Below are 16,689 nucleotides of genomic sequence, written 5' to 3'. Positions count from 1 at the left end.
ATCTCACCCATATGTGTGTGACAGGGAGTTCTGGAATTCATTTTGGAACCAGCCCACAGCTTCAAAGCATAGCAAGGTCAAAAAGCTTACAAGTACCTTAAATGAAAAAATTCACTCCCTTCACTACTCAGTGTCCTTGGCAGTGGACCCTGCTGGTGGGAGTGAGGCTATGTTGATAAACAGAAGCTACTATCACAAACAGATCAGGTTACATTGTTCAGCTGGTAAATGAAGAGTAATATTGTCACATCTGAAGAGCAACAGATGGCGTGCAGCCAAAGGGATGCAATTAAGCTAAAATGAACTGCAGTTCTTAAGTTACACTTCATAGTGGAACACAGTTTTCTTAATTAGCTAGCAACAGCAAGCAGAGGTCACAAGCTGGTGAATGTATCTGGCAGTGGTATAGGTCAAGTTGCTGCTAAAGGGTGGGGGGCCCCCAGAGGTTTAAACTTTGACAATCCTAGTTTGCCTTCATCACAGGAATAGTGTGTGGCTATGAATAAATAGTACAGTTCCAAAGCTCTTGCTGATAATCTGTGGGGTGAATTGGGATGGGATGGGGGTGGGTAAAATGGGAAAAGAAAACCAAGTTATTTTGGAGCAGGCAGCGAAAACTGGATAGGTTTTCAAAGGCAACAATGGGGCCCAAAACACATTTTTTAATAAAACTTTTATTTAATAGAAAGTTACTTTTTCTGTCACAACTGGTGGTGTGCAGCAGCTGTAGTCAGCAGACAGTTGGCCTGTCCGTTCCCCATCCCCCCCCCAGTGCCTCAGTTGTAACAACACCACATCATGATGTAAGGTCACTCCGAAGGCATTGTTGGGAGGAAAAACGGTTTGCAAACTCCATCCCAAAGAATGAACAGCACAGGTTTTCAAACAAGCTTTGGCTATTTGGAATCACTGTACTTCATTCTAACATTGCTTAAAATGGCAAGACCCTTCCATGCTACAGCTACTAGGAGTGAAATTCCTTTATGTTGAAATTTATTTTGAAAAAGTTAAGTTTTCCTTTGTTCCTTGTGCATCTCTGTTGTAACCACTACAAGAAACATGTTAACTCTGGAAACACATGGAAAACATAAATCATGACCGGCAGAGGTTCTTGGACACATTTTTGCCACATGTTTTCAGTCAAGTGACTCCCCTACACATATTCATTACCCTCACAACATAGACATCAGCCATGAGAACTCATTTTTCATACAACACATGAAGCAGATTTCAGACTTCCAAAACTTGGTTGGCAAAGTTTACAAGTGGTCATTGGGTCCACTCATGGGATGCCAGTAACACAGATAACGATTAAATAGTGAACTTTTTAATATATGCTGTCTGCCAAATTTTGTTGCCATGTTTGAAAACATATTACACGTGACAACATTGAGGAGAGGCAGAATCTCAACAAAACGTTGCTTTCCAAGGAGCACCTCAACCTGCTACCTTGCTCTTCCTCATTAAGTCTGCCATTTTATTTCTCTCCACACTGGCAGAGCAAGTGGAACTTTGTCAAATGTCCTCCCCAATAAGTCCATTCTAAAAGCAGTAAGGCACCACTGGCATTTTTCAAAAAAACTGATATTGGTGTCTTGGTTACTGAAGAGGGCAGGGTTATCTGAAGAACTGTTCTCTGGATCCTCTCCACAGTGTACTTGCCTTCTGCTTGCGACACATTCTATGATCTACATTGCATTAGTTAATATTGGTGGGAAGCCAAGGCTTGATGGGCACATTATCTAGCCTGCTACCCCCTTCCAACTATTATGCACCTGTAGTTTTTGTTACAATTTTTTGAGCATTGATATTTGTATGGTGTTAAAATACTCAACACATTTGGAAGGCTTCATTTACAATTGTACAGTACTGACTCCAGCACCTCCCACCTGCCTACCTATGTAGCTATATAATTCCAATGCACTTAAATTCACCACTCATGGTAATGAAAGCATTGTTGATAACACAGAATACAGCATTTTCAACAGGGATGGGAATGGATTCTCACTATTTCAGCTCACAGCTTATATGCTGTGGGCACAATATCTGGGTGTAAGTGGAGTCTACCCTGCTGCATAACATAGGAACAGATTGCAATACCCAAGATAAAGTCTGTAGCCATGCTGTAAAAATCGAATGTGAGTACAACGACTCTGAAATGCTGCAAATATGGCCAGTTAGCAGCACCATGACCATATTCCTCAAAGAAAAGTGGTGGAAATGGGAAAGAGTCGCACACTAAGAAGCAGGTGGAGACTACAACTTTATCAAGTGTTATCCAATATCACAAACATGGCATCAAACAAAAACTCAGCTGTTCAGCTTACTGTAATGTCAGACACTGAAGATTTCCAATGCAATTGCATTCCAGCATATCAATCTTTCACAAATTGTGCTTGCTTTGCCCCTAGACAGCTATCCCAAGCAGCATGACCATAGATTCCTTTGGAGACAATCCTAAGCCAAAGCAATGCCAGACACTGACCTTGAAAAACTTGTCAATTTTACTGAGGTTGATTCTCTTCTTGGCATCTAGTTTGTAAATGTTACTGACATTTCCGTCCATGAGATAGAGACCAAAGCCCATCACCTAGCACAAAAATGAGATAAGCATAGAGGTCTGGTGGAAAGAACAGTGATATTTTCAGGAAAGTTATAAACTAATCCAACATCACAGCTAGGGATGTTTACGGCTTATCAATTCCAATTTTATTTCTTCTGAAATTCAGTAATAAGCATAAGAAGTTGCCTTACACTATGCCAGACTTTGTGCATCTAGCCCAATATTGTCTACTCTGACTGACAACACAGGTGAGGGAAGGGTTGTTTTTTAAATGGTAATGCTAGGAATGGTAAATGGTAATGCTAGGAAATGAAATGTTTCACACCACCTGAAGACTGGTCTTTATTCTCTGAGGGTACATTACTTACTTTTCTATCCCACTTTTCAGACAGTAATGGTCTCTCAAAGCAGGCACATATCAATTGCCTCCCATCTTTGGGAACTGTTGCCTGGCAACTGGCAACTGCAAGCAAGGGAAGGCCTGCCTACATCATGGGCTGAGTGAGTGCCAGCTGCTCAAACCCACTCTCTTGTCTTAAAAGACACCAGTTGCCTAGTCGGCAGGGGCCTAAGGGAAACACCAAGGATGAGGGAAGGAACTTGTAGGGATACTATGTTATTTTTGTACCCGATACCAGACCTGAATATGGTTTTTATTGTGAGAAATCTTATGTAAGCTGCTTTGAGAGCCTGCCAGGACTATGAAGTGGGATATAAGTATTATTAGTAATAATAATAGTACAGTAGTAGTAGTAAAATATGTGGAAGGAAGAGGCATTAAACTGACTCTGCCAAAGACTTGAACCCATTTGTAAATAAAGGGCTGTTGTGTCTTCATGAAGAGGTGAAAGGAAAAAAAATGGAAGCAAAATGGGGAGGAAAATAACCAGGAACCATAAAAACATTTATTTTTAGAACAGGGATCACAATGAGAGAGGGAAAGATTAAGAGACATATAACCCATCTTTGGAGAGAGGTAGAGACATTACCTTTAGGAGCATATGCTTCTCACTGGGTGTCAAGTACATCTTGTTTTCGTAGTAATCCACGCAGATGTTCACAATATCAGCCAACAACTCCTCATAACCTGGAATGACTTCTAGCTGCTGATGCAGGCACTTAAAAAAACGTAACAACCCACAAGACCCTCAGTAATTTCAAACAAAAGGACAAAAAATTAAAATGTTCCAAGACTGTGAAAATTTAATTACTTCAGTGTACAGAGCCAATAAGTATTGGTTATGGCCTTTCCAGATAACAAATGCAGGTACAAAGGACAACAATCTGACAACAATCCTAGACCAAAGGCCTCAAACAGAGGTCAATTATTGAGACCAGGGAGAAGAGTCGGTGGAAGAAGATTGGAGGAAATTTAAAGACTATTTACAGAAATATTGCAAAATTAAGGAATGTTAGAATGATGTTGGATTGAAGTTAAGTGGTTTCTAGCTGTAATGGTTTAAAAGAATATGGAAAGATTGGATTTTTAATAGGTAAAAATTTAATGTTATAATATATTAAGATTAAAGATCAGGATAATAAGGAGGGAAAGGAATTGCTGAACTAATAAATTGAACTGGAATACAAAAAAGGGAGGTATGAGGAGGTCCGGGAAACAAGTAAATGAAAGATAAGTGATGTAAAGATGGAATTATTTTTAACGGTTTTTTATTTCCTATTTTTTCTTTTTTCTTTTTCATTATGTAATATTGTGAAATCTTTAATAAATATTTATAAAAAAACAAGCAAACAGAGGTCAATTATTTTAACTTTGCTAAATTATTTAACTTTAATTATTTAAATAATTCTATCTTATGTTCAAGAGGACAGTCTATGACTTAAAAACAGGAATTAAAGCTTTATAACACACATAAAAAGCAAAACAGTAGTAACTTCACTGAGCACATGACGGGAGAAAAAATAATAATATAAAACTACCATACCTGTGTGATCCTGTTATGATTTGCTAGGAACATGGAAAGGTTCTGCGATTCCTGAATAGACTGGGGATCAGCCATTTTCCTCAGAAACTGGGCTGCTCTGAAAGACAACAGAAATCCTACCTTGACCAGGGTATTTCTGTACATACCATGCTAGTTTGTGGCTATGTAATACAGGCCTGTAAAAAGAGCCTTTACCATAAGGTTAAGAGAAGCATTCCGTTTCATTATCTTTGCTTCCCTAAAAATAGATTTCTACTGCTAAATATTTCTCATAGACTGCTGGAATAACACAGGGCCTAATTCCAAAGGTCCCAACAATTCACCCTCTCAGAACAGCAACACTAAAAATGCACTGGCATTCACCAATCTCACCTTTTGTAGGCAGAGTGGTCGTTTTTGACACTGCACTTCATATTTTTCAATTCATCCAGGACAGCAAACATGTTGATAAACTTTCCCAATGTCAGTAGATACGCTTCAGAAACAAAGTCTTTCCTTCTCTCTGCGTGACACAAACGTTTTACCTCGCTGCAGAATCGCTCAATGGCCTTTCTCTGGAAAACAGCAACAAATGGATAATTCAGAGGTGGGGTGAAATGGGATGGCCTTGAGCAAATAGTTGCTGAGAATAGCTTTGTTCTGACTAGGATCAGGATCCCATCGCCTGCTCTTTCCCCTTTTCAGCCTCAACATTACCATGTTTCCACCCAGCAGTTGAAATCATTGTTCAAAATATTGACCTTTTAGCTTTATCGACGAGCAAAATTCAAGCAGCAAAAGTAGTTGAATAGTATGTATGTAGTTAGTTAGTTAGTAGATAGATAGATAGATAGATAGATAGATAGATAGATAGATAAATAGATAGTCTGAAATAAACAAATATCAACTCAGCAAGCAGCAGGGCAGTTTTATCTGCTGAGATGAATAAAATGTGAAAATGAAATGTTAATGTTCTCTTCTGCTTGTCCCCTGCAGCTTTTCAGGTAGAAATTGCAGATCTCAAAACACATGTTCAAAACTGCTGACAGATCTTACAGGAAAGAAAACAAACCCACATTTGGTGCTCAGAGCAGAATACCTGAAGCAGAAAATGGTTCTCAGACCTGACCCCAACATTGCTGTTCTATTTAGTGTCCCTCAAAAAGGTCTTTAGGTACTTTGGGCAGACCACTGATTTGGCTGCTGTTCTTTATACTGCTACGTTAAAGAGGAAAAACTTCTGTTTCAAAAGGTTGTCATCATCTGAGATCATATTCTACGGCTTGCTCGTTTATAGACTATGTTATGTGCCACAAGTAAAGACCCAAACTGAATTTGAGAGACTAAAACTTTGCCCACCATCAGTTATGCAAGTAGTTTGTTGACTCAACAGGGGGAAGGCACAGAAAGTTTTGAAAATAGTATGGAAGGAATTCAATGCTGCACTAAGGCGATCGTTCCGTCAAGGCAAGTGTTTGGGCTTGCCAGATGGAATGATCCCCCCTTTCCCAGCCCTGTGCAAGGACTTCTGCTGGCAGGACTCATTAGCTGAATCCCACCCAAAGTTGAATCGTGTCAACTAAGAACTTCAAATAGGTCAGCTATGTGAATGAAAAGAATAATGTTACATTTTTGGCAAATGCGCCAAATTTAAAGCAAGCACACTGCTCTCCCACCTCCCCGCAATGAGATACGGTGAACTAAGGCACATTCCTAGAAGCATTTTCAGCTTTACTCTGCAACATCAGAACTGACCATGCTGTTGAGCAAAGGAGATCATATTGAAACAGGAATTTTGAAGCTCCCCCAAAACCTACCTGAAAATACATGAACTTCATGAGCTTTGTAACTTCTGGCTCCAAGACTTCCACAGTCTTTTCATAAATCTCAACCCGATTTGGCTGTTCATTGCACTTTACCTGAAGGACAACACCTATTTTCATTAGTTATCCTAATGGGGCAAATGTTCTGCTTTTTTATTTTGACAGCAGCGTGACAGAGATCTGTGATAAGGAGAGTCACCAAGCCAGATAATTTTGTGAGCATTTTCTAAATAGTAATATGTATCAAAAATGATCTTTGGCCAGCAGCACATACTCTATATTTGCTTAACACTTTGTTTCTATTTGCATTTGGGAAGACATCATAATATTGCATTTGCATTTTCATCGCTTATTCTTTTTTGTTTCTAAATTTTCTAAAGTTTTTGGTTTTTTAATTAAATCAAATCTTATCTTCCAAAACAATTTAAATAAAAAACACTGCTTTTTAATTATTTTCCTTTAGAAGAAAAAAAATCTTCCACACTCAATAAGACCAGGTTACAAAAAAAAATTCTACACTTATTTTCATATATTAAATGACTAGCTGAATAAAGAGATCTTCTGTAGCAGGACAGCCTATACCTATATGAACCTGCCAGAGCCCAATTATTGGCTTCAAAGGCCCTGTTCTCTAGCCTGACACTAAAGTCAATTGTTTTGGCAGGTACTAGGGAAAGAGCCTTTTCAGTGATGGCTCCACAAACGTCTGCAATTACCTCCCCCAAAATTATGGTTGCCTCCCTCTCTTGTGGCCTTGAAGCGGCACCAAAAGATTTCTTATTTATTCCACCAAGCTTTATTGATGGTGCCCTACATAGATTTTTATTGTAATCAGTTTTGTGAGTGCTTGTGACCTAAAAGGTGATCTAGAAACAGATTGAATAAATACACACGAAGCCTCTGTGAAGTTAACTGAAGTGTAGCATACACTGCATGGCAGATAGGCAGAACAACAGAAGTAGATACATCAGGCTCTCAAGAATTTGTGCACAATTTTTTTCTTTCTCTCCTAAGAGTCATTCCCTTCATCAGTATGATCTAGTGGTCTTTTAACCTGGTTTGCATAAATTCTCCTGCAATATGCTTCAGTGATCAAAGCAAGAAACTAGAGCATGTGATCAAAAATTCATGTGAAGCAAGGAAATATTCAGCTGGGATTTACAAAGGCTAAAGGGATAGGGACGCATTAGTCAAACAGCAAAAGATAACCCTTAGGAGAGCTGCATATTGATCCAGCTTGGAGTCCATAACGGCACCAATACCAGCACTGCTTGCTGAATTAGAGTATTTCCCAGGCTGCATATAGAGCAATCTGGTATCATACTGAATTCACACTGGAAATGGTATTTATAAGTTAATCACAATAGCCCAGAGGAGGCCTTAACAGTGCTTAGTGCAATGCTATTCTCTGTGACCTGTATGGCATTTGGAAGCTTATGCTGATGAAATAGGAATGACATTGTTGATTTGTGTTTAATATAGGCATCTTAACAAACACAGAGGGAGAAAATTTGGATCCCCAGAAGACAAGCTCCTGACCCAGTAACAAAGGCTCATACGAACATAAGAAGAGTCTGTTGGATCTGGCCAGTGGCCCAACCAGTCCAGCATCCTGTTCTCACAGTGGCCAACTAAATGCAAGCAGGCCCTAAGCACAACATCTCTCTCCCCTCCTGTGGTTTTCAGCAACAGATATTCAGAAGTATACTGCCTCCAACCATGGAAGAAGAGCACAGCCATTATAGCTAGTAGATACCGATAGCCTTATCATCCATGAATTTGTCTAATCCCCTCTTAAAGCCACCCCATCCTGATCACACAAACTCAGAACCTCAGCACCGCTTCATGAACATTTTGATAGTGAGAAGATGGAAAACGTGTATCATCCTCACCAAGACCCAAATCAGAGCCCCTATGCCAATACCTTAGCCCAGGTTCTCTGCAATTCTTCTAAATATTTCCATTCCTTGTTCCCCTGGACTGTAATTTCTGTAATTTCTGTCTGAGTGGGCTGGGCTTGAGTCCAACCGTACATCTTACCTGGGGAATGGCCCTGGAACAGCTCCTCCAGGTGTAAAGCATCACTGCATATTCATGCCCTTCCTCCAGCATCTCATTCTGGAAGACAGACACACATTTTGGCAGAATGGCAGTGCTGGTTACCACAAAAAAACAATTACACTTCAACCAACTGCACACCGAGTCCCCTTTAGTGTAGGCAGCTGTGTATAATCTATGGCACTTACCATGCTTGAGTGCACTGTAGCTTGTTCAATATACCTGGCAATGCCAGTTACAAAGGCATTTCTGTCTTCAAAATTGGTGTCAAAGTTGGCCTGCGAGCAAATAAAAAAACAAGGGTTAATGCCGCTCGCAGTTAGAGCAAGCTCTCACACACAGAGTAACACTTATTTGATAGCTGGAAGACATAGATTTATTATGCAGTCACTACAGTGTCATTGTCTTTTATCACTTCAAGTAATTAGTCAACAAGGGAAGCCATAGTAGCAGGTTTTAATAAACCATATGGTGTGGTCATTCACAAGGCAGTAGCCAACAATCTGGATGAGTGAATTCATGCTTACTTGATCATTACTGTGCTTAAAATGCACACCTATAACCAATACATGCTTCCACAAGACAGCATGGAAAGGGAAGCAAAGGGATCATAGCCCTGTTTGAAAGATAGTCAATCAATCTCAGGAAGGAAACTGTTGTACAAGAAAAGGTTTCTGCGCTTTCACCGGGGTCAGCGTCAGTCAAACTTTCCCCAGAGAAAGCATGCAATGCAAGAGAGGGAAATATATATATATGAGGGAAGAGTACTGAAACTTTATTAAGGACTGGAATCTCAGTGGTATAAGTTCTCTTCCACCTCAGTCATTTTTTATTATCTAAATAGTCAAAACAGAAAGAACTTGAGGCATAGGATTTAATCACCCTCAGCTTCCCTCCTCCATCTCAAACTTTCAGCTTCTTGCTCTGCTGAAAATATTTAGACCAACACAGGAAACAACTTCCCTGATTTTTTGTAACTCCTTGTGGAAGAATTTATTATTAAAAGAGCATGGTGTAACATCAGCTGGTGTAGCACTGACCAGTTTTAGCAGATTTACACTGGTTGCATGGCGTGATACTTTGGGTCGAACTTGGTAACAGATGTGAGTAGTGGATATGCCACTTTGAAGGTTTGCAAAATACTTCACTACAGCCTATTTGTGTCAGCCATCGGCCATAGCAACAATAGAACACTGGGATGTACAGATAACAAAATAAAAAGTCGATTACATAAAACACAGTTTAGGGTCATGAATCAGCAATCAAATAGTGGACCTTCTTCTGATTGCCCCAGCTAGAAACCTTGCAACCTTTGCAGTCATCCTTTGTTGCTTACTGTATTACATATTTCCCCAATCACAATGTTTTCTGCTTGACTTCATAATACCATGAACTGCAGAAATGAATGGCAAAGCATGTAGGCCCTAGAATAAAATGTTTGAAGACCTGCTGTTTACCTGGTACATGATAGACGATGGAGGTGGCTCGATGCATGGCTGCTGATCAGGTAATGGCAGCTCCTCCAGCAGGTCCACATTGGACAGAGCATCCTCCAGTGTTACGTGAGTCGTCATGGCTCCAAGCTTTCAGACTCACAACTAAACTCAAGGAAAATAAGATTATGTTATAGAACCAGTGCCAGAAAACTTAGGGATTCAGAATAAATGGAATCAAATTAGACAACAGGCCAACATGCAAACACACGACCCATTAAAACCAGTGGGAATTAAGCAAGATGTAACTATGGACGCGGGTGGCACTGTGGGTTAAACCACAGAGCCTAGGACTTGCTGATCAGAAGGACGGCAGTTCGAATCCCCACAACGGGGTGAGCTCCCATTGCTCGGTCCCTGCTCCTGCCAACCTAGCAGTTCGAAAGCACCTCCAAGTGCAAGTAGATAAACAGGTACCGCTCCGGCGGAAAGGTAAATGGCGTTTCCATGCACTGCTCTGGTTCGCCAGAAGTGGCTTAGTCATGCTGGCCACATGACCCGGAAGCTGTACGCCGGCTCCCTTGGCCAATAAAGCGAGATGAGCGCCACAACCCCAGAGTCGGCCACGACTGGACCTAATGGTCAGGGGTCCTTTTACCTTTACCTAACTATGGATTAGAATGAAGACTGGGCTGTAATACTATACACACTTAGCCCCAATGTTCACCAGGCCAACAACACTCCATATACTGCTGAGTAAACTTGCATAGGACAAAGCTGCATGGCTGCATTTCCAAAGGGAAACCGCCTTAAGATAGCATTAAGATAGCCTGCTGGTAGCCCACATGTGAATTGTTGAGATCATTAGGAAAACCACGTTGACTTGATTTGATTTACATACACAAGCAGTTAAGACAAGACTACACCACAATCATATGGTGGGCAGGTGGATAAATATTTTTGTCTTGAGAGAGATAATAGAGACACAGATGAGAGGTACAAGGATAATTTGTAGCCTTCCAGTACCTTGTGTATCTAAAGATCTTGTGACTACCTTCTGCATGCCATTTGTGCAATAGTAACCTTGTAATGCGGTTACCATACTATGGGCCAACAGCACACCATTACTGTGGTGCAGCCGCTTTAAGAAGCATTGCCTCACTGTCTTAAACTATTTCCATACACAAACAGTCCCGAGTAAGACTCTGGGAACTCTGCTCTGCTTTTTAAAAATGTACAAACTTTATAATTTCATGTACCTACGGAGTCCCCTGAGTATGGAGAAACCAACCCCGTTTGTCAGAAGAGAAGTCCTCAATGATAACACTTTCACAAGTGACACCCAGAAAACATTTCCCTTATTTTGCAGCATCTTTCAAAAGCTTCTACTTATCCAGTTACGGTAATTCAATTGGACTGATCATGTGCTTCTTTTAATATTCTGTGTACTTTGTTATTTTTCACATCAGAAAAAGGAAACAACCAACAAATGTCTACAGCACTTGCACAGGCACCTGCAGAGTGGTGGGAAAGTGTGATTATATCTGCAAAGGAAACACAACCTTGAGAGAACATGTGCAGGTTCAGTGCAGCAGATACACTGGCATTATTGCTCAATAAAATAAATGGCTCTTCTACTTCTGTTTGTGAGGTTTTATCAATTAAGTTTGGCCTCTGTCAATATAACCCAGAGGCCGACATTGCTGAATAAACTAATTATTATTCCTGAGTCTGTAAAATTCTGATAATTCATCCGAGCACACTATACAACTGTTGAATTATCTTTACATTCCCATGGGGCATTTTAGATTGGATCAAACAACTAATTGATTCTTTAGAGGACAAACTACATTCTCTGAAGTCTACTGAATGGGGAGTTTGGGGGGGGGAGATGTGCAAAGGAATGTGTTTCCTTCCCTTGTATCAGGGTACAAGGACTTATGGATGTCCATTTATCTTTATTTATCTGTGGACCAGTAGGCCCTGCAAAACTGTAGTGTTCGTCAAGGCTCTGTTATTTAATGTGTGTTACAATCTCAAGTATGGAAGTGACAACAGATGGGCACAACGATCAGATGAGGTAATTCTGAAAAGGTCCTTATGGCAAGTGTGATATACAGCTGTCACAGCAAAGCAGCTGCCTGCCTAGGCTTTGTGGCCAGTGATTTACAAGAAAAGGTTTCCAGAAGGAAGAAATATGGGTCACACCAACTATTCTCATTTTGAAGGAGCTGAACTGAAACTCCTTACACATTCATAGGACCCAAGAGCTTGCATTTCGTTGCCCCTGGGAGCAAGCCCAAAGGTAGGCGGAGTAGCAATCCTCTTGAGGAACGCGCACATTATAATAATATTCCCTCAGAGCTACTGAAGTGAATGGCTCTTGTTTACCTCACTGCAGTCTTGCATGAAATGAGGTTATATCCCACAGTTTGATTCTGTCACATTTTTATTCTGTGCATCTGGTTCACACCATAAATGTGCAAACCTGGCATTGAGGCTTCCCTGCCAGGTGATGTGAGGTGATATGAAAGTCCTATTTAAGGTGCCTGATATGTGATAACGCTTAGCATTTTGAAGTGTTCAGCAGCTGGAGAAGAGGGCTGGAGTGCCTCAGAAAGTGGCCATTAGTCTCAGAACTGGAATGTTGCATGTGGACAAGAGCATCTCTTTCTGACATGAACATTGTTTTGGTCATGCAGAGAAGCTTGGAAAACAATAACAACCAATTTCTTGCAGTTGCTAGATCATTCCATGTTACGTAACGTCTGCAGCCTATGATACATGACTAACAATGCAATCCTAATCATGTCCACTTAGAAATCTTATTGCATTTAGTAGAGCTTACTCCCGGGTAAGTGGGCTTAGGACGGCAGCCCAAGTTTATCTTTACAAAACCGCATTAGAAAGCAAAATATCTTCAGTGCAAACTCCATCCCACACAGCACATTTCATGCTGTGCTTCTGCTCCACACATTTCTTTGTGCATGTGCTCATGAAATGAAGGAGACTACATGTGCGTTTAACGGCTTCATGACATGGAGAGGTTCAGCAGGCATGGCTGCTCCTGTCACTGCTGGTTGCTTTGAGATGCTGTTTTCTTTGAGGGCGGAAGTTTCACTGGCAGAGTCTCTATGTGAAAATGTTGTTGAAAGTAAAGGAAGCTAGGGCAGGTCTGAAGCTAGAAAGCCTTGCTTACAACATGGCTGAGTATTGTTTTCACTCAAATATTGCTTCTTACAAAAGTTTGGCTGTAGTATGGAAAGGGGAAAGGATGTACTATTCCCCTCTAAATCAGCACAATTGTTCATTGATATCATTACCCCAAACAGACAAAAATATTTAAATGAGAACAGTGAAGCAAAATATATGCATATTCTGCATAATTAGAATTGCCAGGGGGTTTTTTCTGGCTTGGTCCCTGGCATGCAGAAATGTTAACAGATGAAGCTTCCCCCACCATTTAATTTCCCTACCAAGAAAAATTACCCCAGCAAAGTATCTGCTCCTTGGGCAGCCGTTCAAAGCACAGGAGCCCTTTCGGGGGGTGGGGGGTGCGGAATGGCAACCCTACCTACAACTGATTCAACTTGAAAAAGCTTACACACTAAATCTCATGTCTTTTCCTTTTCAATTCATGATTTTAAGGAGAGATTTTTGTTGCTATAATGGCAGAATTATCAAGCTTTCCCACATGAGCCAAGAACATCTGCTACTTAGTGCCGCCGCTGTCATCATCTCCACAGCCATAAAAGCCAAATAGTTCCTTCTTTTTTCCAGTGATACTGCAATGGGGTCACTGGGTCAGTGATCCTCAAAAGGTCAGCAGGGGGTATTAGCCAACAGAAGCCATCTGTGCCTCGTGGGTTTATATGGGACAGAGCTGACAAAGCGAGTGTTCAAAAGAGAAAACAGGATGGGGGGGGAGGGATATAAACTGTACTCTTTGTGGTTCATGTATAGGTGCAATACTTCCTGCACTGTCATGCCTGACCGACTACTGTTACAGCACTAAGCTCTCAACAGATAACTACATACTTTCTACACTAGAAGTGGATTGCATCAGCTAACTTGAAAGAAGGGACTTTTTCCATCCCCCCCCCAAAAAAACCCACAAGGAGACTTTTGACCTTTCACACAGCACATACTCTGCTTCAAATTACATGATGAAGCACAGAAGACTCTATCTCCAAAAAATCTTAAGTGATCCGTCCCCCTTTCTTAAAAATTATTTTCTGTGCAATGCCTTCTGTTCTTCACAGAGGACCTAAAAAGAGTATTTAAGTATTTCCAGACATCGCAAAGCCAGCCTAAACCAGCAACTCCCTAGGCAAAATTAGCACTAGGGTAGGATGACCTTGTGCTGTCTGGAAGCACTTGTTCCATGATGAACATGGGAAAACTACTCAATTGGTCTGGGGCAATTGCTTTCATAAATGTGCAGTCACCATCCTATGCAGATCAAAAGAATAGGTCCTCCATGTTTAACAAGGAGCATGTGATTCAGAAATGAACTTAGAACGGCTCCATCTTCAACACTGCAGAATTCCAAAAAAACAAAGTTGTAACTGAAGAAGATAGTCAAAGAGTCAAAATACTAGAAGACATTTGAATAGCAGCAGGTAATCATCAAAATGCTACCTGCAAAACAGATAACTCAAGCAGGTCAACCAACACAACACAAAACTGCCTCCAAGTAAACTGCTAGCAATCAAAACTGTCACTTAGCAATTCTGACCTAAGGAATAGCCCTTCACAACCTGAGCATCAGTCATGAGCCTGAGAAATACAATACCATTTTATATGCCAAAGGAAATGCTATAGGGACAGTTCGAAACTCTCCATTCACAAGTCACATTCCACGTGTGGGAACTGCTCAGGCACAACCAAGGCAATGTTTCTGGTCCCTTCCTTTGCGCATGAGCCGGTCTTTGAGAAGTGGAGAAGCGTCTTTCTTTTCTGGCCTCAGAGTCACCTGAGTCCTGCCCCCTTGCTTGCTTTGAAAAGACTGCTTGGGTGTTGGCTGAGAAGTGAAGGGGTGGGTGTGAAACTCCGAGCAGAGGCGCCTCCCCCCCCCCAGCTGGCCATCTGGGGTAACTGCCTGGTAGGCAGCAAGAGGGTTGGCACGTTTATTATTATTAGTGCAGGGAGAGGAGGTGGCCGGGAAGAAGCAGCTCTGGCTCAGGCTGTGATGGTGCTTCCATGCGGGGCTAGGAATACACAGTCGCCTTTTCCCTCCTTCCCTCCATCCCTTTTGCTCAGTGTCACCTCACTCACATTCACTGATCCTGCCTGGGGAGAGAGGCGACCCCTCCTTGGAGAGGGATCATTGAAGGACACTTATGTCTTAGGTTTGCAAACTGGACACTCAAGGTGGCCGTCTCTGCCACAGTGTTAGAAACTGAGATATGGAAGCTAGAAGCTAAATGGCACCTTAATCCTAGGTTATGGGTGCAACAATGGAATGTCTAGGCGTACTTCTTTAATAACAAGAATACAAAGCTGAAAATGAACTGCAGCTAAAATATTATGTTCATTTTTCACATTGTCTAGTCCTCATGTGAAGACTGCAAAAAACAAAGCCATGCATCCCCTGCCCACCCCCCTAATATTCTTATAAGGGTCTCTTCTCCATGCTTCAGAGAGCGGATGGAAGCGGGGAAGCAGAAAAAGGTCCTCCTTTCCTTCCACTCTGCAGACAAGCCCTGGATTCTCCCTATACCCCTTTCCTTCATATAATATCTTTTTGGCACCATAATTAACACATATTAAAGGCCTATACAACTGATGGCAAAGTCTGGGGATTGTGTTCCATAGCTGGGATGTTGTTACTGGGAAGGCCTTCTGGCAGGTCATAGAACCCCAAATTTCACTCAGGGTTGGAAGCACCAGAAGGACCACCCCAGTAAACCTCAAGCCATAGGTAAGCTCATATGGGGAGCCTATAACAGCAAAGGTGCTCCTGATTCTTGTGTTGAATCATGGAAGGTTATATAGAGAAGGTTCAGGGAAGGCTTTCTGATATCCTCTCAGTTTCAGTACAGCTGCACCCACTCAGGCCATTCCTTGGCCTGGCGTCTAGGTTTGGAATTCACAGGGCGCAACAATGGCATTGCCCTCAAAGAGGTGGAGCTGTACCTTGCTTTTGCATTTCAGAGTTGTACCCTCAATGTACAACTCAGGACTTGCTTGTCCTTGGTGTAAAGGAATTGTAAAAATCTGATACTGTACATAGCTTTGCATAAAAGTCTTGCTGTTCCACGTTTTTTTAAATTGTTTTGGATTAGTAAATATATGAGCACCTTGTCTCAAATATTTTGTCAAAAAAATTATTTTGTTTGAGAATGATTAAGAAAAAAACCACAAAAGTAAGGCCTGGGTGGGGCATTCCTCACCCCCTTCCTTTTTCAGGCCTTTCCATCTCTAATCCAAGATTAGACATATTCAGAGTTGACTCGATGAATTAATAGCTATGACTAAGTTATATCCATTAATTTCAACGGATCTACTCTGGGAGGAATTCAGTGTAGCACTAATTTGATTGTTCTATCAGGACAAGCAATTCGGCTTGCTAGATGGACTGATCCCCTCTCTTCTCCATGAGCTGCTCCAGGGGGCTCTTGCAAACCCCCTCCCCCCATAAGCCAATTGCAGGGGGTCTGCAGGGGAGGGAGGGGGAGAAGCCCTGTTGCACTGCAGAAGTCCTTGTGCAGGCCTTCTGGTGATGGGACTCATTTGTTGAATCCTGTCCTCTAAGTAATAGTTAATTGGATGTAACCAAAACATTCTAATTAAATTATCAAAATGTGTGCATTCTGAATAAAGTAAATACCACATATTCCAAACTAACACATATTTCACAGAAATAATTAATATTGAAAAATGAGTTG

The 16,689-nt window shown here is 41.3% G+C and overlaps 1 protein-coding gene across 2 annotated transcripts in view; it reads right to left on the bottom strand.

Moving 5' to 3' along the window:
• CYFIP2 (cytoplasmic FMR1 interacting protein 2) overlaps positions 1-16,689 on the bottom strand; it is a 67,795-nt gene that overhangs the window by 46,083 nt on the left and 5,023 nt on the right. For both annotated transcript variants that reach the window (XM_083488324.1, XM_083488325.1), the window contains exons 2-9: positions 9,824-9,964; positions 8,555-8,644; positions 8,349-8,426; positions 6,303-6,404; positions 4,879-5,060; positions 4,507-4,603; positions 3,553-3,681; positions 2,486-2,590 (exon numbers count right to left, since the gene is read on the bottom strand). In XM_083488324.1, coding sequence (XP_083344450.1) covers positions 2,486-2,590; positions 3,553-3,681; positions 4,507-4,603; positions 4,879-5,060; positions 6,303-6,404; positions 8,349-8,426; positions 8,555-8,644; positions 9,824-9,940 — 900 coding nt within the window. In that variant the 5' untranslated portion in view covers positions 9,941-9,964. The remainder of the gene's footprint in view (positions 1-2,485; positions 2,591-3,552; positions 3,682-4,506; positions 4,604-4,878; positions 5,061-6,302; positions 6,405-8,348; positions 8,427-8,554; positions 8,645-9,823; positions 9,965-16,689) is intronic.

Source organism: Podarcis liolepis (assembly GCF_965112155.1).
Source record: "Podarcis liolepis genome assembly, chromosome: 2".
NCBI classification, from domain to species: domain Eukaryota; kingdom Metazoa; phylum Chordata; class Lepidosauria; order Squamata; family Lacertidae; genus Podarcis; species Podarcis liolepis.
This window is presented reverse-complemented; position numbering and strand designations above follow the sequence as displayed.